The 25,350-nt window shown below is 37.7% G+C and overlaps 1 protein-coding gene and 1 long non-coding RNA gene across 7 annotated transcripts in view; one reads left to right on the top strand and one right to left on the bottom strand.

Annotated features, from left to right (window-relative positions):
* The window catches only part of utrn (utrophin), a 221,429-nt gene extending 197,968 nt beyond the window's left edge, over positions 1-23,461 (top strand). For 4 of the 6 annotated variants that reach the window (XM_065286533.1, XM_065286530.1, XM_065286531.2 and 1 more), the window contains 6 exons: positions 13,013-13,237; positions 13,826-14,045; positions 18,320-18,386; positions 18,507-18,593; positions 19,825-19,850; positions 22,231-23,461. In XM_065286533.1, coding sequence (XP_065142605.1) covers positions 13,013-13,237; positions 13,826-14,045; positions 18,320-18,386; positions 18,507-18,593; positions 19,825-19,850; positions 22,231-22,239 — 634 coding nt within the window. In that variant the 3' untranslated portion in view covers positions 22,240-23,461. The remainder of the gene's footprint in view (positions 1-13,012; positions 13,238-13,825; positions 14,046-18,319; positions 18,387-18,506; positions 18,594-19,824; positions 19,851-22,230) is intronic. The other 2 variants (XM_065286534.1, XM_065286535.1) reach the window with 2 other exon arrangements.
* LOC135775948 (uncharacterized) lies at positions 1,335-7,202 on the bottom strand. The gene is made up of 5 exons (XR_010543978.2): positions 6,971-7,202; positions 6,348-6,395; positions 3,203-3,270; positions 2,158-2,274; positions 1,335-1,478 (listed from the first exon to the last, which is right to left on the bottom strand). It is a non-coding gene; the product is annotated as an uncharacterized lncRNA (long non-coding RNA).
* Positions 23,462-25,350: the final 1,889 nt, after the last annotated feature.

Genomic DNA, 25,350 nt, shown 5'->3' with positions numbered 1-25,350 from the left:
ACTGTAGCTCCACTTTGGCCTCTTAAACTCGATAACTTTAGCACCTGTGGGTGGGATTATTTTTCGCATTTCTGGACACAGTGAAACGAAACAACTCCCATTTTGATCCCTACAGCTGCCTATGTAAGCACCTGACTCAACAATTTATTTTTATGGACAATCTGTTTTATGATTTTCCTCATATTTTCTGAACTAAAATGACTACATCAGAATCAGAATCAGAAAGAGGTTTTATTGCCAGTTATGTTTGCACATATCAGGAATTTGTTTTTGTGTCACAGCTCAGTGGACAGAGACAACAAACGACACGCAGATAAATAAAGATAAAAATATGAATAGAAATAAAATAATAAAATAATAAAGCAAGATATGAACATAAAATACACATATTATATACATACTCTATAAGGTTATTGCACATATTATTATTATTATTAATAATAATAATAATAATAGGTATGCTAAATTATTTGTTATAAGAAAACATTTGAATGAATTTGAAGACAGCAAGTAATGGTGTAAAGATGCTTTTTAAACTAGCTAAGACTTTTGAGGATTGGTTCTTAGCTGGGTTTTTTTTGGCAGCCCTTTTAGTTTTAGTCTTAGTCTTTTGGACGAAAATGCTTTTTAGTTTTAGTTACATTTTAGTCACTTATAAACTTGATAGTTTTAGTCAAGTTTAAGTCGATGAAAACGCAAAAAGGTATCAAGTTTAGGTAAATTTTAGTTAAAAAAGTAGTCTTTAATAAATTAATTTAGGTTAAGAAGTATTGGAATTGGGCTTAGGTTTGGCAAGTAGATACATGTAAAACCTGTGTCACAAGCCGATTGTCGAGGAAAATTAAATGTATATGTTAACAGCGTGAATTGTTAGTTACCTTTTAAAAATATTAGCGTGATGAGCCTTCAGGTGCCGCTTGAGGTTGGTGGTATTCTTCCCACCTAGTTTGTGGCCACACTGTAAAAAATTTCGCCGTAATTTTACGGTAAAGTACTGGCAGCTGGGGTTCCAGCAGTGAACCGTAATTTTACGGTTTCATTACCGTATTCTAAATTACGGCTGTTCTGTAAATTAATAGTAAAATACCGCAAGCCTGTTTTAGCGGTGTACCGTAATCCTACGGTTTCATTACCGTATTCTAAATTACGGTTGTTCTTTAAATTTACGGTAAAATACTGGCAGCAGGGTTTCCAGCTGCATACTGTAATCCTACTGTTTAATTACCGTATTCTAAATTGCTGCTTTGTAATTAAATAATAGAATGGCAAAGATAAGATGAGGAACCATAAAATTACCAAATAGGTTTGTGCAAAAATAACCCAGTCTATAAACAATATTTAAACAAATTCAAGTTTATTATAATTTTTACACATCAATTTTGAGGTCATTGAAAAAACTTTTGTAAAAACTTGGGAAAAATGGGCCAGGAACATTCCACAAAAAGTGACTAGCTCTTAACAGGAACAGGTCAGGTAGTCTGAAAGATAAACATAAAAAAAACTTTGTAAGCAGTGTGTTAAAAGTAAATTTAACACTACACGTGGCAGTAATAGTGTGTCTCTCATCATTTACTCACGCTCATGTTGTTACAAACCTGATTAAATATTTTTGTTCCGATGAACATGAAGGAATATATTTTGAGAAATGTTTGTAGACAAACCATTCATGAGCCCCATTCACTTCCATAGTATTCTTGTTTCCTACTATGGAAGTGAGTGGGGCTCATGAACGGTTTGTTTACAAACATAACTCAAAATATATTCCTTCGTGAGTGCAAAAGTGAGTACACCCTAAGTGATTCCGATAATGATGCCATCTTGGACTCAAGAGTAACTGCACAACATACCCATGTCAACGAGTGCTCACTACGTTAAAACTCGTGTGAATCATGTGAGTCCAAGATGGTGCCGTTACCGGAAGCTAGTTAATACAGTTTATAAAGTTTAAAATATATTTCTTACACAATCACAACCATTACCCCAGAAGACCGTTATTAACCTATTGGAGCCGTGTGGATTACCTCAGTGAAGGATGAATGCACTTTTTTGGGGTTAAAAGTCAGAAAATGTTCCCTGATCCCTGGACATTTACTTAAATAACTCTAGCATCGGCTCGAAGTTAAAGCTATAGTTATTTTTTTATGTTTATCAGCTTACCCCCAGGCCATCCAAGATGTAGGTGACTTTGTTTCTCCAGTGGAACACAAATGTAGATTTTTGAGTCCAACCGTTTCAGTCTGTCAGTTGTATAATGCAAGTTGATGGTAACAAAACCTGATAGAGAAAAAAGAACATGCACAGACAAATCCAAATTAAACCATGTGGCTTATGACAACACATTCATATACTAAGAAATGAAACAATTGGTTTGTGTGAATAACCGAACAGTATTTATATAATTTTTTTAACCTCAAATGGCACTTTTCCATTGCATAGTACCCCACGGTTTGGTTTAGTTTGGGTCAGGTCAGCTTACTTTTGGGAGCTTTTCCACTGGGTGCAGTGCGTAGTACCCGATACTTTTTTCGTACCACCTCGGTTGGGGTTCCAAGCAACCCGAGCTGATACCAAACGTGACGCGAAAACATGAGCACGTCAGCATTATATATGCTTAAATGCAATTCTAATGAGGCTCAGCGCAGCGCATTTGACTGACGCCACGGGTCGGGTGTTTATACAGAAACTGTCATGTGAGACATAGGTAGTGATAATCGAGATGTGCAAACATCTATTTGTGGTGGCCAATTTTAATTTTGTGGCGTCTGAGAAATAAATAAATGTATGGGAATGTACAGCGACGCTCTCACTTGTATGATGTCACAGCAGTAAGTAGCGCAAATATAACGACACGCCTATAATCCCTCCCACTCCGAAGTGTTACTAAACTCGATGGAAAAGCTAACCACACCAAAGTGAGGTGAGATGACCCGACCCAAACTAAACTAAACCGTGGAGTACTATGCAATGGAAAAGTGCCATAATACAACACTATCCCCAGAGCAATACGCGCATTCACATTACCTTCTTATTCATCTAATGTTTAATGTTTGCCACCTACTGTATCGGGTGCACAGCATGAGGGCACATATACACTATATGGGGCTCCCAATACAGTAGGTGGTGGTATGCACCTATGAAGTTGTTTCGCTACCTGCTATTAAAAATCGCAGTGAGCACATTTCTCATGATGATGACGACTCACCTGCAGTGTTTTTTGTAGATCTAGTCTCGAATAAGCCATGTGACATGGAACCAGCATTTGCAGACATACTGTTAGGAAAGGTAAAAACTGAAGTTAATATCAAGTTAGACACCTGCGTCCATATTTATCAAGCTTCTCAAAATGCCATTTTAGTAGAGTGCTGAGAATACATGAAATGTACTCCTACTTTCAAACTTAAAGGGATATATTACCCAAAAATAAACATTTTGTTATCATTTACACAGCCTCAAAGCCTGTTTGAGTTTCTTTATTTTGTTGAACACAAAAAAGATATTTTGATAAATGATGGTAACCACACAGTAGACTGTACCCATTGACTTCCATAGTATTTATTCCTACTATAGAAGTCAATGGGTACAATCTACTGTGCGCTTCATCATTTATCAAATTATCTTCTTTTGTGTTCAATGGAGTAAAGAAACTCATACAGGTTTTGAACAACATGAGTCTGAGTAAATGATAACATAATGTTTATTTTTGCGTGAACTATCCCTTTAAGTTTGAAAGTGATTTGATTTGTGTGAATGAGCTGTGTTCTGACTTCGCTCAAACTGTACATCAAGCAGGCATGTGATTGGCTAAGGACAAAAAAGCAGGAAAATATATTAAGACCCCCCCACACACACACACACGCCAATCAAACTGGTGGCGGATCTATACGGATAGTAAAGTAGGACCCATAACAACTTATTTGAACAAAAAAACACATTTTAATTTATTTTACAGCTAGATGTGCAACATGCAACTTTTTTGTACAGTATGACACATAACAACTTATTTGGTGGATGTGTAACAGTGGGAATCAAAAGCAAGTGTCTTGTCCACTGCTCCATCACCACCTCTCTCTATATCAACAACCATGATAAAAATATGTTTTAACTTATTTTTGTTTTGCATTTTTACCCAACTTTAACAGCTAAATGTGCAACATGCAAATGTTCATGTCAAAAGAAGGCCTATTTTGCCGACATCCAAATAAAATGTAGGCAATGGCTTATAAAGAACTAAAGGCATGGCTACTTTTAATTTTATACTTTAAATAAATTTCCAAGCCTGTACTTTGATACTTTTACTTGAGTAAAGAAGTTAAATCAGTACTTCTATTTTTACCAGAGTATTTTTTTAATACAAATATCTGTAAAATGTGCTGCACAGGACCATTAGTTATAATAAAGTGTCTTAAAGGTCTCTTTTTCTAATTTTAGACCCCTGTAGATGAGTAACTTTGTTAGCTGTTAAACATGAACAATAGAAGGTTGACACTAATAAATAGAAGTAATTGTACAAAAAAGTGCAGGTGCTATTTATTTTAATCAAACTGGTCAACCTTAAAACTTTAAACACACGAAACCTTTGAAACAAACGATGATACAGAGGCCGTTTCTCAATCCTAAGTCTGCAGCCTTCCGGAGGTCGCATTTCTAAGCTGCATACGTCATCAAGACTCATCAAGAGTCACAATATTAACAATAATGAAGTTTACTATTATTCTTAGTTAATCGTAAATTGTTGTAATATGTTTATCAGGGCTTGACATTAACTTTTTGAGGAACTTGTCCTTCGGACAAGTAAATTTGTGTTTCACTTGTCCATGCACAAAAGTCACTTGTCCGGGTAAAGATTTATAGTATAATGTATTTTTTGAGTTTTGCTAATCAGTGGCGGAGCAAGGGATTTTTTCATAGGGGTGGCCAGGCAGGGGCCAGCAGTTACTCTGGGGTGGCATATAAAATCTCTATCATCCAACCTTAAAATACTTTTAGGTATTATAGTGTGTTAATCAGAATAATGTATAAGATACAATTGCTACAATAATTTAATTTTTATTAAAATGAATTGAGATTAACATACAATTTATAGTCATAATTCAACCTCCATGTTTTTTCATGTGAATTATGTGAATTTTGAAGGCTACTTTAATGTATTTTACTAAGATTTGTTTGGCTGCTTCTTGCTACTCTTTCTGAAGAAGGATGCTATATCTGCTGCCTTTCTCTTCATTTTTCCCTCATTTCAATGATTGTCTGGCATTAAAACACTAAAGCAAAACATTAAAACATTACCATGTTTTTAAAAACTTATTAGGGTAAATGTATCTAGATTATCTGTTATATATAAAATCAATCTTAATCCTAGCATTTACGCTGTAATGTCTGTGTGGGATATTTTAATGTACAGTGACGAACTCTGTCAGATTCAAATCGGCTGTCACGCGGCGCAAACACACGTAGGCGCGCTGAAAGAGAGATTCTCATTATAAAACAGATTCTTAAACAAGATTTTAAGCCATTTATGTGTTTTTACCGAACTTTAGAAGAGAAATTTATATTCACGCCGGAGCCTGAAGAAACACTCCGTCCCGCGATTCCCGCCCCTCCGTGTTCGTCGATCAGGTTTCATGCACGAATGTAATGCTCAGTTAGGTTAAACCAGGCTCGATGAGGTAACTTATTTCCTAGCCTTTTTTCGGAACCAATATTATTGCATCGTCCCTCTCTCAGTCGCCACCAGGATATTCTGCAATGGCGCTCGTTTTTCCTCTCATTTCTGTGAAAATTGCTGCTCCAAATCCACCAAGTAAACCGACGTGTATATGTTTGCCGCTTTGTTTCGCGTCACGCGAGTGACAGCCAAACGTCGCAAATGAGGAGAAGAGAGGAGATAAACGATCGGGTCTGATTGGTGAATACAATCATACTTCGCCATCCGCCATTTGCGAACGGTCAGAAACACGTCCTTGTTGATACTTGGAAAGGAAGGAAAATGCATCTCTTTGTCATCTGCCACCGGTGTGGCCCTGTTGCGCGGGGACGGCGATTGTGGTTCCGTCCCGGGTTACCATGGCGACGGCTGTGAGATACCCCCCTCCCCCCTTATTATTATTTTTTTACATATCTGCATGATTCACGTAGGTCACATTTTCAGGTCGGAAAATCCGGAATTCCGGATTAATCCGGAAAAATCACATCCCTGATCAAGTCAAAGTGAGGTCTGACTATTTCATTAGTTATTGCGATTTCATTTATCCATTGCATTATAAAGACCAACATGCTATTTCACTTTTGAGCACTTGACTTGTGTTTGGTTCTGGTGGCTGTGCAAATATAAACCAAGTAATACTTACTCTTGTCTTTAGCCAATATAAAACATCAAGACACACCAAGAAAGGGATCTGAAAGAAGTAACCATAAATATACGACAGTTATTAATTCAGAATGGCCTTTAACTCGTTTAAGTTTACTGTAAAACGATAACATTGTTTTTCATAAGAGGGACCTGTTGAACAAATCCCATATTGCAATACTTGTAGTTAACCTGCGTTATAATTAACTAAACGATGTCAAATACATTTAACAACAAGCACAACACATTAAATGATTTTTATAAAAGATATAAAAAAACAAATAAGTTAAACTCGAGCTAAGTCAATCTAGGCGGGAGCTGAACTAAGCCCACATTGCAATACTTGGAGAAAACTTGCGTTATAATTAACTTAACTATGTTAAATACTTTTAAGAACATGCATAACACATTTTTATAGAAGATATTAAGACAAATAAAAGATCTCCATTAGCTCACAGCTGCGCCGAGCTCAGCTCACCCCACTCAGCGCTCGAACGACACGAACCAACGGTCAACATCAAGGTTTATTATATTAGACATAAGTTATCGAAATACACTGACAACTGAATAAACATCACTGTGAACTAATTTCAGTAAAGTAACCACGAATGTAAAGAAACTTACCTCATAATACCACCGAAACACTCGTCTGAGGAGAACAGCGGTTAATCCAGATTGCGCGTCTCCTGGTTTGAATAATCACGTGATCAAAGCATTCGGTATACGGACACGCGCCTTACGCGCCTCCGCCAATAATAACATAATAAAAGTAAATAAAGATATAAAAGATGAAAGTAAAGTGCTTCTTCCAGTGATGCTTCCAAGAAAGAAAGTTGCCTGTTTAGAGCCAACATAGAATATTTATTTAATAAAAACAGCAATATTAATCGACTTTTAATCAAACTAAAGGTTTCATTATCGTGCAGTGTGTCCTCAATATTATTTCTACGTATAGTTCATAGAGATTTTGCCCGGTTTATTGAATGAACAGACCTTTTTATTGACATTATTTATGGTTATATTAAAGGAGTTATGCAGTCCAAAACAGACGTTTACTGTAGTAAAACCATGTTTTGCCAATCAATAAAGACAACATGGTTAATTTTCATAAGGGTCCTCGATTAAAGGTATGATGTAGGAACACATCTAGGATTTTAACTGTTCTTTGCTAGAAGTTAACTTTGAATTGGAACAGTACTTGGCCATCTACTGATGACGTTTCAAAATTATTCAGTCTTTATAATACAAGTCCAGACAGAAAATGCATATTAATAAGTGGCCAACACATACCACTCAGTAATTTCAGTGCAGTTTCTCCCCCACGCTCACCACTCATGCAACCATTTACGGCAAGAAACTGTAAATTTATAAAACAGTTCAGTACCGTAAAATTAGGCCGTAAATTAACGGTAATTTTTTACAGTGCACATTTACTGTCGTCTCCCAATTTGCATTCAGTTTTTCCTTTTTGATGGATTATACTAAAAATATGTCCATAAATCATCTCGTTGTTTCCGTTTATTGGCGTCACCGCCATGGTCCTTCGAACTCGCCACAGCCGCAGGTGTGTTGTTGTGTGAAATCTGGTGCGCGGCATGGCGGCAGCCGGGTGGTGGGCGTGAGTGAGACTGTGTTGACCCAAAACAAGGAAAGGAAGCGCCAGCATTGCTGATCAGATTTCACGCAATTCATGCATTGTGAACGTCAGACTTATAATTATCTGCGTTATGTCTCTTCTCGTCAACGAAAACTTGAAAGCATCTTGTCATGTTTTAGTCACCTTAGAGCCATTATTAGAAAGTCATTGTCACGTTATCGTCATAAAAAACGGTGGGTCAACCAAATAATTTCGTTAATGTCATCGTTGATAAAAACGGAGGCACAAGCATCATTATGGTGGGGTTTGAGTTGACTTTTGTATAAGAGTCGTAAGATCTTTTACGTGTTTGTTATCCTAGACTGTATCCAATGAGTATTAATACATCTGTTGCGAAAAAACTTGCAAATCAAAACAAAATTAAGTTTTTGTAACGTTAGCACTATTCACTGCGAATGGATGAATAGCAACAAGCTATCGTTTTCCTAAGTTGACCAAGGTTGCCACTGTCTGTCCACTGCTCCGCTTTAGGTGTGTGTGTGTACCTGATCCGAATTTTTAAATGACGGACAAAAATTTTGGAGGCATTGTGCAAACATAATTGACAAAACATGAGGTCAATTTTTTTTACGTGCAAACATTTTAAATTAGTATTTCGGAACCAATGTGCAAAGATCTTAAGATGGGTAGAGCCGAGTATGGGCTGATAAGAACATCTTAGCTCCTGTCAATGCTCTTCAAGACTTTTATGTCGAGATAATGGACCTTCTGGGAGATCCTTTCCTTTTAGCAACTTTAAAATGTGTCTATTAACTCACATTAGTCATTTTATTGTTTAGTGTTTTCTTTGTTTAGGCTGAAAAAGCCGTTCTATGAAATAAAGAGCAGTTTGAAAGTGTGACTGAGCCTCTGAAAAGAAGTGAAGTCAGAAGATTTATTAAGTGATGAAGAAACAGAGAATCAAGCGTAAAAGAGAGATTAGTGTGTGTGTGCGTGTGTGCGTGCGTGTGCTTTAACATCCTGATAACAGCATAAATTATAGCAGTATGTGGATGATAACATAGTAGCTCATTCACATATATAAATCTTATGTGGACAGAAGCAGTAAAAGCAACAGTTTGTAATGTTTAGTGACGGCATGAAACTGGTCATGAAATCTTAAAAAAAAAGACTTTATGGTGCATTAAACCTTTACTGACTGTTTCGTTAGAAAAAACATAGAATATGATCTCTTTAAAAGGATTCGCTCATCAAAAAAGAAACCATTCAAGACATTCAAGTTTTATTGGCCTCACACACACGAATAGTTGTTGATAAAGTATTTAAAGGTGCATCATGGACATGACGGGTCTCTCTTCTAAAAACATAAATCCCTAGACGTGGTCTAGAAGTCTTTTGTAAGCTTGGTGCTGAAGATCACAGAGGTACGAGCGTCTACTTACGTGTGTTGCCAGATCTTGCACATACAAAAAAGAGAACACAAAATCCCGACATAAATCCATATGCTTTACCTCAAAGACCAAAATACTGGGACCTGCACTTTCCTACTTTAATAAAACTAAAGCCATAAACAGTTAAGCACCACAACAGGATGTAAGCACAGAAAAGAGGTGGAGATGGAAACACTGCAAGACTTTGTGAAGCAACCTCACAAATGTGTACAACACACAAAGCCCAGACGTGGGTTTATTAAAATTGCAGAACATAGCACTTTAATATAACTTTGTTCAAAGCAGTGAATGGTAACCACCCGAGACAGCACAATGTTGCTATGGTTACCTTTGTGTCAATCATCACAGTTCGGCAGTGAGTCTTGTTCCGTACAGACATTGAACGATCATTTAGGGGATTGTCTCACTTGAAATGTGTACAGGGATATTGTGTTGTGGATGTCCTTCACAGTACTAGCACATTATCATTACTGAGTTAATAAACCGTTGCCTGTAGTTAATCTCCTTAGAGGAAGATCTGACTCTCAAAGTACAGAAGAAACATCCGACTCTGTTTCTTCAGTAATGCCGTATACTTTTTCATAGTTACTTACTGCAAGGTCACACACGTGAAAACATTTCTAACTATTAAACACTATCAGGTATATTTTTAAAACCATTTTCGGATTGTCACAATTGTCACGTTTCGACTTACATAAAGATGACGATGAACACTTGGATACAAAACACTGGAGACTTTATTAACACAGAAAGACGATGATGGCAGGACACAGGTAACACAGGGTAACATTGATGAGAACCGACAAGGACTGAACTAAGGCAGAGGTTTAAATACACATGTAATCAAGAGAACACAGGTGGAGACACTAATGACAATGATGATGATACTTAACAGGTGCAAACAAGAAGGCAAATGAAGGAATAACCATTACAACATGTTACATTTATACATTTTTTGTCAAATATGCCCAAGCCTTAGTTTCTAAATGTTAGATCTTCAATAGCTATGTTTCCATACAAAGTTAAACATATGTGCATATTTGGAATAGCACATTAAATATATAAATAAACTGGGGCTATATATCAGTAAGAAAAGTGTAAAGCCACTGTATTTAAACATTTTGGTGTATAATCACCTCAGAGCGCGTAGCCGGAGATGAAACACTATAGGTTACACCTGTTATCTGCTTTCTTATGTGGATTCCTGTTGTTTGAGTTGACAGTCAAGTAAGACTGTTACCAAAGTTATATTACCAAACCATTGAGATAAAAGACTTTACCTGTTCATTTCAGAACTTCCAAACCACATTTTAGATGATGTGCAATGAGTTTTGCTACCTGGTTAGTCCAGTTATGCGTCCAATGCACGAAGTCACATGACTTTTTTGATGCGCATCTAGGGATTTATTCGGTTTCAGTGTTTTCATCGTAGTTCATGCGCATGTTTTCTTATCAGATAATACATTTATCTGACTCAATTCAGTGATGTCTTTTTATGACAGTGGTATAACGTTTATACTCGAAATGGTAATAAAAATTTGCGAGGGGTTGATGTGACGATGCAAAAAATCGAAATGGTCCTTAGAAAGGAAGGATTTGGATTAAAAAATGTCATTGGAGTGAAATATGACATGACAGGTGTCATACATTAACCCCTGGATGAGATTTTGAATCGAGTTAAAAAAATGACAATGAAGAAACCAAAGAAACTTTCAAGTGATCAAACCTGACACTCTCTGAAATCAAAGCAGAAGTGTTTGTCGAATATAAGAGAGAGAGAGAGAGAGAGAGAGAGAGAGAGAGAGGGGAGAAATGAAGATGCGATTGTGAGAGGATGGATAAGTATTGTCAGGGGACTTCAGTCTGTGATGTTGCTTTTGATTGAATGTGACAGAGAGATTTAACTGATGCTCTGTAGAGACATGGCACATGCATTCATTTCTTTATGACCAGAAGCCTCTTTAAATATCCCTTACCATCTTGCTTGGTCTGTTTATGTGCTTTTAAAGTAAAAACGCTTATAAAACCCTTCTAACCAAGAGGAAATCATACTTTTCTTGTTTGCCATTTTTTATTGTCATTTTATAAACAGTACTTTTTTAACTTTTTACCTGCCAGCTATTTTAAAAAGTTGCCAGCCTGCATTTTTTATGTTTTTCTCAAAAGTTTAACCTTTTCCAGAAACTTTCCTTCTATAAATATATAAACATACAATATATCAAATTATACCACGGGTCTGTTAAATGCTGTATTCTAATTGGATGAGAAATGTTCTGTGGGTATGCATTAATTTCTTATAACCGCACACCTAACTTGTCAAATGTCTTAAAAAAAGGGCACCATAGCAATGTTTGTGGTAACTGTAGTATAAGTGTAATAATTGACTCCAGTCCTTTGAATTATTTGAAAATAATGCACACCCGCTTCGCATCGTGCCGCATTGCACCTTGGGTGTGCATTATTTTCTTATAATTCAATGGCCCGTTGTCAATTATTCCTTAGTAAAAGAATAGACCATCTGCTTTCAAAAAAGTTTCTTCAAAAAATTGAGATTGCATGACTTTTCTTAGCTATCAGATTCAGAACAAGAATTCAAACATACACAGAGTTCTTACTATTTTTGAATAAGTGGATGCTTCAGTGTTTTATAACTTGGGTAAGAGCACCACCTAGTGGATAATAGTGGAAATATGGATTGCCGTAAAAAGTTTTTGTCTTAATTGGCAGAGAAGTGTTTTTGTCTTAATTGGCGAGATAACTCCTCAATGGCGGGGAAAGAGTTAAGAAATTCAAGCAGATGTGTGTAATTCCTCGTTAATTAGCTAAAGGGAACAAAATCCAAACTTATGACAAATAGCAGACATTAGGTTGGTTAGGGCTCTTTTGCTGTTGACTCACCAGTGCTGCAGTTTCCTTAAGGAATTGTAATCTAAATCTGTCTGTTGTTTCTTCAACACCTGCTGGTGTTGGCAGGTTGTTAGTGGTCCGCTCTGATGCTGTGCTCATGTAATCTCTCTTATTGTTGTGTGTGTGTGTGTGTGTGTGTGTGTGTGTGTGTGTGTGTGTGTGTGTGTGGCGCGCTCACACATTCAGATGAGGCTTTGGTTTAGACTCGTGAGATGATGTGTGTACACACCTGAGTCTCATTCTCCACACATCTGTTCAGAAAACAGTACCTGCTTCCAAAAACCTCCTCTGTAATTTTCACAGTCAGCTTCACTTTCACCTGTCTGCCGTGCCAATGCTTTGTAACACTGTGGTAAAAAAGACGATGTATCTTAATTATGCCTCTCTATGTGTTAGACATTACATGATGTGACAGCACATTAACACACGCACACACACATACACAACTCTCTCTCTCTCTCTGTCTCTAGTGATGTTTCCTAAAGCTGGAATTAGTGTTACGCTTGCTTAAACACTGGGTAAGGGATACAACTAAACCTCTAACCCTCAGTACTGTCGCAGAATATAAAACAGACTTGTGGGTGTGCACTTTTAATGTAAGCCTGCAAGCTCCAGTAACATGCCAAAAAAAAACATTTTAAGTTTGCAATGGATGATCCTCAACGTTTTCTTCATCAGATGTTGTTTCTCTCTGTATTATTTATTTTGTAGGGACGAGGAGCACGCTTTAATTCTGCAGTACTGTCAGACTTTAGGAGGGGAGGGGTCATCCTACAGCCAACCCCAAAGCCCTGCCCACATCATCAGAAGCCCTGCCTCTGATGTCCACAACCCCTCCTACATACTTCAGAGCCCCGCCCAGATTCTGCAAGCAGTGGAGCGGGAGGAGCGAGGAGAACTGGAGCGAATCATAGCTCGACTGGAGGAGGAGCAGCGGTAGGTTATGACTACTTAAACTTTCCCCATGTGACCGCTCACAGTTTTGAACCAGCTCGCCTCTCTGTGCCACATGGAATTGTTTTTATTTACATTATAAATCATTTCAGCGAATTATTAAGTCATTAAAGAGTAATGCATGAGAGCATCAATGATTCATTTAGACAATCCATCCAAAGATGTCATAACCAGCTGTGGGTGTTGAAGTCTTCCCTGTTGTGATGTTTTTTTATAGTTTTTATGTCACAAAGTTACTCTTGTGCTACTTGAAGCGTCACAATGACATCCAGTCTTGAGCTAAAAGCTGAGTGTAAATACAACAACATATTAGATAAAAGTGCCTGACGAATGTAAGTTTCCATAGAAATGACTTTCTGATAAGTGGTTGCAAGTAGATCTGATCACAGCATTTGTTTATGCATTTGGCATCTGTTCAGGTAGGTTCACTTTCCTTCATTGGTCCCCCGACTTCAAACATAAAAGAACTGGATCAGCATCCAGCAGTCATAAATCAAACTCACAATAAACTCTCGAATCTGTCAGCTACGTACAGCGTTAAGCATTTCCACTTTATCTGTCCTTGTTCAGGTGTCTTCAGAAAGAGTACGAACAGTTGCGGCAGCAGCACGGTCAGACCGGTCCGGGAGCCGTAGCTGTTAGCGGGACACCCGATGAAGCTGACCTGTTAGCCGAAGCTAAACTCCTGAGACAGCACAAGGGACGACTGGAGGCTCGCATGCAGATATTAGAGGATCATAACAAACAGTTAGAGTCCCAACTCTACCGACTACGCCAACTACTGCATCAGGTAATGCCCATGAATGCCACAATGACCTGCTGTGCAATCTGAGGATGAAAAGAATATCATAGTCTGCTAATAACAAGACTAATAAAAGTCTTGTTGTGTAGTTTGAGCTCTAGAGTGATTTAAATGTCTTTCATTACATTCATCCGGGCCGTCAGCTTTGGCGCTTTGAATGGGTAACGTCATGCCAAGTTGAATTGTGGGTCCTTTCAATCATGCTACTGCTGTTGCTTGTGGCAGAAGTTGAACATTTTTCAAGCCTTGCAAGCAAAGTGTGATTAAGATTAAGCATTTAGGACGGTACACCTCTAATAAAGATCATTTTAGATGTTTAATGACCATTTAGAGCATTGAGATCGCTAGATGAGGGCTTAATGTTCTCATTTATATGAAAACCTCAATTTTGACCAAAATCAATATTTATACTTTCTTTTCCCTGTAGCTCAAAATTAAACGATGACTCATTTTGCCAGCACAGGTCACAATTGCATTTACACAGCACCAGAAAGACAGGAACATCAATCCCGAGTGCAACCAAATCAGCATGCATTTTGTATCATAAACTAGCCGCCTTTTTTGTGTTGCGGTGAATGTGATTAGCCGTTGTCATCATGCCAGTAATGTCACCGCCAAAGCTTTAGTCACGCCCATTGTAAAGCATCAACGCAGACGTCCTGTGTGAATGCACAGTGTTACAGTCCTTCAGTGTGAGTTTACCTTAACATGCATCAGTTTCTGGTCAGGTTCAGTGTTTATCACACTATATAAACCTCTACCGGTCCACGCTTCAGCTGGCTTTATTGTTTAATCGGCAATGCCAGCAAACCCAGACGCCTCCACGAGTGCTTGAATCAAACGGGGTCGTTTAGTGAATCCTGATTTAGTGTAACAGTCATTTATTGGGTCTCTTGAGGTGTTGATTTACTGCACTGAGATTCAGTTTGGCCATATGGTCGTGTCAGAGGCTCTTAGCTAAATAAACAATATAACTCCATATCTTAAAAAGGCGAGTGAGTCATTTCGCACTGAGATTTCTGGCATTAGATAAAGTTAGCAGTAATGTCACTGACCTATCACGCACGTTTAATAAGACAATAGCCTGGTTTCCATTACAGATTAACACAAAACTTTGGTTTTAAAGTTAAAAAAACTATTGCAAAATGACAGTGTTTACATTGAACAAATGTAATTTTTAACGTAAGTTAACGTATAGCAGTGACCGCACTAGCATTCAATTTGATGTAATGTCACACAGACCAACACAATTTTTTTCATGAGAGCCACACTGATAGGTCAGAGTCAATAGACCATTTCAAAAGATGTAAACACTACTGGTCCAGAAACACTTCCTGTTTCAGTTTGTGACTGTTTTTTTATTATTTCACACATATATCATTATCTTTAAGATGTTTGTTTAACTTTTTGATTCAGTTCTATATGTTCTGTTGGTTGTATTTTATCCCAACATTTATCTAGTGTTAAAAAACTGAAACAGGAAGTGCTTTTGGACCAGTGTTGTTTACAGCTTTTGAAATGGTCTATAGGAGAGCCGCCTTTACCGCAAAGTATCAAAAGTTACATCCAATCATAAATTTTATAAGGGCGAATCATTCTTTATCATTTACCAGTCAAATTTGTAACTGAGACAATATGATTTCCCTTAATGACAAAAACAGAATTTTAATGCTAAGCATTCTTAAAATATGTTTCCCGATAACTACCGGCTGACTCTACATTATCCCGCTTATTACACGGCTACTTGTCACATAAGAAAAAAAACTGGACATGAATATGAATTTGAAACATTTTATTGGCATATTTGTTTTAAATTAACATTTTTATCCTTCCGCGAAACTTTGCACAGATGCATAAAATGATCGTAATACCTTATTAAGATCCTCTGCTTCATACTTGTCTGTCTCCATTTTTTTCTCTTTTAGCCAGTCTTTGAGAAGTTTTAATGCCCATTCTGTATTTTTTTGTGTGTTGGCTTCGTAGCTGTCATGCTCTATTTTGTCAAGTTCAGTCTCAGTAAGCTCTCTGTGTCTTGTCGTGGTTGTCCAGTGTTTGTCACAAGATGGCGCCAAACAAACAGTAATCTTTATTGGCGCGGAGCGATCTTACTCGTAAAAGTAGTACCGGCTATGCGTTATTATTTTGGAGCGGTTATTATTCGAAAAGAACGAACCTGCAAATGTCTCAACTGACCAATCAGAATCAAGCATTCCAGAGAGCCGTGTAATAAGGCTTAATATAATTTAAACGGATGAGTTATAAAAAAATTCCCCCCCTCACAGTTGTCATGAAGGGCAAACTTAGCTATACAGACCAAAAACAATTTTTGTACCAGGCTGTAAATATGATTTTCTACTACTTTTTTTCTACTTTTCTACTGTAAAGTTGGGCATTTTATCATGGAGGTTTATGCGGCTTTCACATAGGATGCGGTGTGCGCTGCGCTCGCCGCTGTGTTCAGCGCAGGCAAGCGATTTGTGTTTGATGGCCAAACCAAAGTAGGCGGGGTTTTCAATAAATAATACATATTTATATTTGGGTTAAATAGTCGATGAGGAATACAGAGACTGATGTTGCCCGTCTCTATTTCACGTAACTTTAAGCTGCCTACCTACAACAAGCTACTTGACTTAAAACACACCTGACATGCCAACTTGAATTGCTACGTGTTTTTATGACATGACTTTCCTTACGATTTCTCTTTACGAGTATAAACTTGTATTATAAAAGGAATTCCGAGTATAAACTTTTCGTCCATTTTGCTTGTTTGGATGTCCCATTTCTATTGGCCGCGCGGGTAATCGTCAAAGAGCGCAGCGCAAAAGTTAAATTATTTTGAACTTTGACCGCGGCATGAGCGCAAGCTTTGCTCGATGCAACAAAAAACCGCCCTCACGCTGCGCAAGCCATTGAAATGAATGGGTTGCGCAGTGCACACCGCGTCCTATGTGAAAGCCGCATTATGGGAATTGACTCTCTTTACGAGCTCTAGTGGCCAGTCGATGAATTGCAGTTTAAATCACTTCCGTATTGGCTTCATCAGAGTTAGTGACCAGAGCAGAATCAACAGAAAAGGCCCATGCCTGCATGGTCATATCAACGTATTATTTACTGCCATGCAAGCCACAAAGTAAAGCTTGCCGTGCCACGCAATGAGTAACACCGGTCTAGAATCAATCTTGCTGTACTTTAATGTCATCCATCTGTTGGTCTACACACTGCTGCATGAAGCACTGCTGTATGAACACTCCTATTTTTTCTAATCGAAAGAGATGCAGGAGTGGTATCCAAGCCTTAATGGCAAGGAAAGCCCCTCATACTTAGAGGAGTGGCCATGTACTGTATATGAGGTTACAGTAGGCTTCATGATTTTGCATCTCCATTTCGATAGTTGTTTCGCTTTTTTATTATTTTTTTTTCGAATTGCCTGAAAAACCACCTCATGTGAGCGTCAAAACTTTTTGCGAAACTGGTGTGTTAACATTGTGCGTATTTCAATTTGCACAATTTGAATGGTAATTCACCTTAAAGATTACTCCAATTTCATAAAAAAATCCAGATCATTTACTCACCCCCATGTCATCCAAGATGTTGGTCTTTTTTGTTCAGTGGAGAAGAAATAAAGTTTTTGGAGGAAGACATTCCAAGATTTTTCTCCATATAGTGGACCACAACGGCTTAGTTTCGATCGCAACAAAGCCAAAAAAGTCCTTTCTAGTGAAACACATGGTAAAAAAGCACTTTTAATCCACAAGTTCACAACCTTCAGTATTATGTAATCACATCGAAAGGTCCGGCATTACATATGTGAAATGCACACTTGCGGACCATTTTAAACAATAACCTGACACAAAGACATTAATTGGTATTATTTCACATACAACAATGTCTCAACGCTCCTCTGTCTCCAGACGTATAAACACTGGAGCCGTAGTTTTACATACGTCATGCGGGTGCATCACAAGGTTGGTGCAAGACAAGATATTATTTTAATATTTTTATGCCTTGGTTGGGATAGTTTAGAGCCCTTTTAAAGCTGCATTGAAACTGCAAACCGTTCAGATCCACTATATGGAGAAAAATCCTGGAATGTTTTTTCTCCAAAAAAAGTTTTTTTTGATTGAACAAGAATTTTTTTAATGAAAGTTAAATAGTGTGGTTTTCACGATAGGATGAATTATTACCATTTATATTTAATGCTGAAGTGTCTTTCTGAAATTGATTGTGATTGTGAGTTGAAATAATGATTGTCTCTCTTTTAGCCCGAGTTAAATGGCACGTCCTCTAGTTCTCTTCATCCGGAGTCAAGTGGACAAACCGATTTCGCAGGTACAACACAACTTCAAACACAAATCCACAGGCTGATAATACCTTGAGAACTGATTTTCTTCTGTTCTGTATCTCTTCATCTGTTGAATGTATTCTGTGCGCGTGCGTGTGTGTTCTCAGATGAGTTTCTGGATGAATGTGCTAACATAAGCTCTGATCTGACTGAGGTTATGGAACAGATTAACCACAGTTTTCCTGCATGCTCTCGTAAGTCTAACGCTTTGTCTGTCCTCTTAAAATCCGCCACTTACATGCCAGCTCATACTCTTTTCGTGTGGGTCTCATTTGCAACATTCATCTTTTTATCCCTTGTGTGGAATTAAAAGTCACTGGCCGCATCCCATTGCCATACTGTTGTACACATTAGGACACTTACACACTAGATAAAGCTCAATGAGACCAGGAATGTTTATTAAGAAAGTCCTGACGTAATTGAAAACTGTATCGAAAGGAACTGAATGAAACTTAATTGCACACTTTGAACAGTATGCTATATTGACACTTCGGGAATGCTATTTTCAATGTATAGTATTGCATACATGAAATTGGGATGCGGTTAACATCTTTTTCTCTCTTCTTCCAGTTTTGCTTATCTTTCTATTTTATCACTTCACTTCAGTTTTATTTTCACAAATCTTCACCTCTTCATAAACTGGGTTGTTGTTAATGTACAGTTTATATACATGAGGAACTGTGCTATAAAATGTATTGCAAACTCTCTCTGCAGTTTTATGTCTAAATCCATTCCAATCTGGCAACCTCAAACTCTTTATATAAACCTTCTTTACCACCCACGTCTCAAATTCTCCCTCGCTCTCCACCTGCACCATCACACACCTGTCAGTCTGCCAGAAACTTCACCATTCACTCAGTCTGAATGCTTTGATTAAAATAGTGTTTAAACAAGCTTTATAGTTTCAGAGAAAAGCAGAGCGCTTTTGAAGATACGTTTATAGTGTTCAATCATTCATTAACATGCAACTTAAGAGCATTTAAGTATTAAAAGTGTTTTAATGACTGATAATATTTCAGTTATATTGGTGTACCTCATTGTGTATTCTACCTATATGTGTTCATTGTTTTCTTGAACACATTCATCTTTGTCATTTTATTCTGTATTGGGCGGTTATGTGTGGTGAAGTTTTGTTTTGTTTGAAGATATCAAGCTCTTTTCATGTTCTTTGTTTGATGGGAATGTTTTAATGAAGAATAGAGGGAGAGGTGTTGCGAGCCGCATCACTTTTGTCTCCCTGTAGAGTTCATTAAAACAATTCATTCAGTGTTCAGAAGTTCAAGCAATCCCATGAGTCTTAGTATGAAACATGTGACTGTATTGTGCAGAATGTGAATGTGTTGTCAGGACTGTCACTGATGGTTGTGTGTGGTCCTAATTGAATCTCTCTCTTTTTTTTCTCTGTGTTTCTTTTGGATTGTGAAGCATCAAGTGTGTCCTCAAGACCCAAGGTAAGATTTACCACATTTTAGAGTTTGTGACACCATTTCAGTTGATTTCCCACAATCCTTTGCACTACTCACCTGATGAAATGCTCTTTTAATTTGTATGTTTTAGTTAAGTTGGGTACATAATCCATCATGTTCACGTAAACAGAAACTTTAAATTAATATTTTTTAGTTTTTTTATAAATCATCTTTAGATGTAAACATGTTAGCTGTACGCTTTTTAACAAGCTGTACGTAGGGCTGTGACGTTGTCATAACCACCGCAGTGGTGAAGTACATTCTTGCCCAAAGAAATGTCTTCAAGTTCATGTGAACGCAAACAGCCAGCAGACTCCAAGTTAGGGAGCGTGCACACAGGAACACAGTTAAAGATGATTGATATTAAGTCAGAGAGCTTGTTGACCCTTCATTAAAAATCTACGGACGATATACTGTCCATGTCCAGAAAAGTAATAAAAACATCATCAAAGTAGTCCATGTGACATCAGTGGGTCAGTTAGAATGTGTTGAAGCATCGAAAATACATTTGGTCCAAAAATAAAAAAATGATTACTTATTCAGCATTGTCTTCTCTTCCGTGTCTGTTGTGAAGCGTATGCGCGAGACTAAAGTCACGTGACTGCAGTGACGCGGATGACGTGTTATCCTCAGACATGTTTGCAAAGTTCTTTTATCAAACTTACAGCGTGCGTCTCACTCAGACTGTAAACGAAGCTCGGGCGCACAAAAAAAAGCTGGGGCGCACCAGATAACACGTCAGCCGCCTCACTGCAGTCACGTGACTTTACCCCGGATTTCCACCGACTGCGGAGCAGCTGCAGATCAGCTCCGCTGCGTTACGTCTCCGCACTCTGCCGTCCGCCAATACCCACCAGTTCCGTTTTTGTTGCAGAGCGGCTGCGTGCTGAAGTGACGAGGTCTCGCAAATTCACGTGATGATCGCGCGATACCTAGTTCTGTCTCTGCCCATTATGCCGTTGAATTATGACGTTTTTACAAACCAGCCCAGATCACAACACGAGATCTCGCGTAGACAGAGCAGTACATCAAATCCATCCAAAATTCAAAAAATAAGAAGGCTGCTAAAACATTTATATATGCTTTATCTTTAATGTATTTATTTGAAACTCCCCCTGGCTCTGTTCCTGTCTATTATTTGTTGTTTCTGTATTAATGACTTTATTTGTGTGTGTTTGTAATGTTTGTATTGCAAAGATTTAATAAAAAAACACGAGTTCTCGTGAATTCAGGTATGATCACGCGATAAAGTCATGGCTCCGCCCTGCGGAGCTGTCCGGCATCCGTCAAAAATAGAAGCTCTGCGTATTTGTGCCGGAGGGCTTCGGATGGCCGGAGCTGTGACGGATTCGGAGCGCAGTCAGTGGAAATACACACATTGACTTGAATGGAAACCGATTGACTCCGCCGCCGTTCCGCAACGGATCCGCAGCCGTTCCGCAGTCGGTGGAAATCCGGGGTTAAACTCGCATATATCGCAAAAGTTTTTACGCTCACATGAGTTGGTTTTTCACGCAATTTGAAAAAAGATTCTTTTGCAAAACTGCATTGGAAACAGTTATTCACATTTTCAGGTCACCTGATGTGAGTAATATGTAAGTCACATAATTATTATTTGAAGATGAAGCGGTATGTACTAAAACCTCCCAGAAACACCTTAATATGTGTCTGCTCCCAAGTACAAGAGCCGTTTCTTGACAATAATGTCTGTATAACGCTCCTATATTTCTTTTGATTTAAAATAATGTACGTTTACCTCAAAGAAACACCTTTACGTTGCCGCTCTTAAGTATAAGGGGCTTTCCTTGGCATTAATGTTTGGATTATGCCTTTGTCTCATTCGGTTAAAAAAATGGCTAGTGCGGTGGACATGATATTAGTAAACCTAACAACTTCTGTCGACGTGATGTTTGGAATCACTTATCGCGAGTCATCTTCATAAGTTTTAGTTGCATATCATCTGTGGAAATGCCATTATTTCACAAAAGTTTAAAAAATATTACAAACGTTTTGTGCAAATCTGTAAAGGAAACGCAGCTAGTGAGTGCTTTTGGTTAGAAATAGATCTGATTCCTGTGAATACAGTCTGAGACAATAGTATCTTTAGCTGCAACAAACAGCTTTTTTTTTACTAAGCAGTCATTGAGTGGCTGTGGTTGAGGCTTTGTTTCTGTGATGTCACATTAACAAGAGAATGAAAACAGAATGTCTAATGAGACTGCTTTGGTTTAATGGGGATATTTTCATTGTGGGGTGGTTGTGTTCACTCATTGCCAACACACATTTATGTCCAAACACCTTGTAAAAAATGATTTTGCATAATATGTGCCCTTTAATAAATAATTTACTGTATGTTTGTGTGCAGGTGATGTGAAGGTTGTTGACAGAAACTCCTTTTAGAGAGCAGACATTTTGCAAAGCTCCACTTTGACTCGACGTGACATTATTGCCATTCCAGAGATGGAGATTTCCAGCTGTTTCCTAGACTGAGATGGACCCAAAGACTCTGGAACTGGACCATACAATTCATTTTAATGGCTATTACTACTGCGTCTGTCTCTGTACTATGCAATTGTATATTTGATTAACATGTAGATTGTACGTGAGGTGTATTTGCCCATTGTTTTAATATTCCAGTGATTATTTAGGGTTATGGGAGTCATTTATTCTGTATCCTGTATGCTTTTCTTTTGTGTTTTCCAGGAACAAGAGTGTTATCACATAAACAGTTTGCATTATTTTCTTTGTTTAAATCAGCACGCATTATCTTTCTACGGATATTAGAGAGGTTGTTAGTTTAGTCAGAAACCTTCATAAATGTCAATGAATATGAAGACGAAACATGTTTTGCGTCGTTGCGTTAAAGTTTCAGTCTGGTTTTTTTTTTGGCTGTTGTTCTAGCCAGTGTTTGCTGTAAACGGTCTCTCTTTAAATGATCTTTTTCACATTGTTTGTCGTGTGTTTGAACAGTCACTGCATTTCCACAATGCACGCACAGATGTTCTGCAATGTTTAGATGCGTCAAAAACACCCTTTTGTGCCTATAAAGCATCCATTCCAGGAGACGAGCGCGCGACAGATGCCGTAATCCTCATTGGATCGTGTAGAAAGATTATATTATTAAAGATGTTGGACATTTCTAGGATGTTTGGCCCAAGATGATTTATCTTTGTGTAGTATAGTTTTATAAATAAATGTTTTAAAAAATTAGAAGTAAGCCATGATTGCCTTGCTACCTCAGATATCATCCATCATTCATTGGTTCATTCGTTTGTTCATTAGCGTGAAAATGTTTTCATCTGGTCCAAAACGTTGCTCCTGTTGTGTGAGTAATCTGCCCTGAAGACTAGGTTGTGCTTATATTTTCCAAATGTCCTTTTCATGTTTCTACATTCTTGTATTTGTGTCGAGCTATACTGTACCGTCACTGAAGCGTTACATTTTAGCGTTACTGTAACATCTGCAAAACATTGATTCTGACCTGTCTTAACGTCACCGATGCTGTGCTGTTCTGACCCGACATAGATCGATTAAACCCACCACACTACATGTAATGAGGTTTCCTGTTTTATTCCAAATAAAGCTTTTATAATGAATGTGTTCTTGTGCTTTTTCTGTTCTTCTTATATTTTTACCCCAAAATTATTATTTAAAACTGTTGCAGTATGATACAAAAGAAGAAATTTTGAAACATCTCATTCATTCTGTGTGTGTGTGTGTGTGTGTGTGTGTGTGTGTGTGGGTGGGTGTGGGTGGGGGTGTGTGGGGGTGTAGGGGTGTGTGCATGTGTGTGTGCGTGTGTGTGTGTGTGTGCGTGCGTGTGTGTGTGTGTGTCTAATAACTATATTTTGAGGAGAAATTTGCAACATATCCTCCAACTCATACAATTGCTTTGGTTGTTTGTCCATTTCACCAAATACAACCAATAGATGCATTTACTAAATAAGCAGCAGGTGAAACTTAATATATTAGGGTATAAAATTATATTTTGGGGTATCATTTTGCTATGATGACAAGTACTGGGATAAAATGTTTAATTTAAACCAATAGGATTAATTGTATTTTATTACACATTACACGATTCAGGAATTTTTTGGCAAATAACGTACCCATTTATTTATTATAAAATATAAACACAGTATACAAAACAATCACAACTTTTTAAAAATGAACTTAAAATATTCCAAGTGTACCGAGGTCAAACGATCGATTTATTTGAATAAAATATGCAAAGTGATGAAAATCCACTGTAAATATCAGATCCGGTGTAGACGGATTTAAAAACTGCCGCCAGAAGAAGCGATGATCATCATTTATGATTGTGAAAAGGCATTGGCTCTCGTGTGTCTCGTGCTGATTGCATCATTACGTCAGCTAAGAATGTGAAGCGCTATTGGCTCTTGTGACCAACTATGTCATGCTGGTTTATGTTTGAATGAGATCGGACTCTGCGTTCTTCATATAAAGTAATCGTATGGCTTCAGTTCGCAAGGTTTGCAACGCAAATGGTTTGTAATACTTTTATACTGTTTTATTCAATAAATACCTGACTGTACTTTTTCTTGCATGTTGTGTTTAAAATGATTCAGGAATCTACACTAACTTTTTTTTCTTAGGTGCACCAGCACAAAAGTTAGGTGCACCCAAATTTTTGACTGCATTGCATTTAATACCGCAGTTTTACAAGCGCCCATGGTGGTTAAATGTACAGAATATAAATTAACATGTATTTTATCATTTTCATGCTGTGATTCTTTTTTCCCTTGTAGCCTAATACTTTTATGTTTGTTCTAAAATCTATTTCCTAAAAATACTTTTATTACATTGCTTTGTTCCCATCTTTCATTGTAGTTTTAATGTTGTGTGCTGGATTTGCCATGCTGGAAACACAAAATAAGTAATAACAACATGTAAGTGAAAACATAACTCCCCAGTCATAGGAGATGCATAGCCAATAGTAAAGGAAACAGAGACTGAAAACATGAAATCTGTATATTTAATGCCGGATAAGTTTGTTGGCTAATGATGATTTTCTACGAGACAATGCAGTGATTATGAGGTGGTGTTATTTCTAATGATGAAAAGGATAAATAGGGGCTCTTTAATATTTGTTGTGATTCATTATTTGATAGAAACATCAGCAGCATTTATATTTAAATGATCATGATAGCACAAAGACATACATATTCATTTTGCTCTCTTGTGCAATGAGGGAAAGTCTAGGGGTGTGTTTACTGTTACACTGAGAGTCAGGAGGAAATGAGCTGAAACTAGAAGAGAAATCGAGGAAGAAAACTAATTAGTGCCAAAGTCTGTTTCCTCCATACGCTTGAGAAGCTACCGGAGGATTTACAGACACTCGTGTGGTAGTTCCTCTCTTCAGTAAATCACACGTGTCTCTCCGTACAGGACTTTATGTTATTATTAGTTGTTGGTGGCAGGAGGCAGATTCGTCTTGGTCATTTCGGGTGCTGTGAGAGCGCTG

The sequence above is a fragment of the Paramisgurnus dabryanus genome, chromosome 21 (assembly GCF_030506205.2).
Source record: "Paramisgurnus dabryanus chromosome 21, PD_genome_1.1, whole genome shotgun sequence".
Lineage (NCBI taxonomy): Eukaryota > Metazoa > Chordata > Actinopteri > Cypriniformes > Cobitidae > Paramisgurnus > Paramisgurnus dabryanus.
Note: the sequence above shows the minus strand (reverse complement) of the source record. Positions and strands in the feature narration are given on the sequence as shown.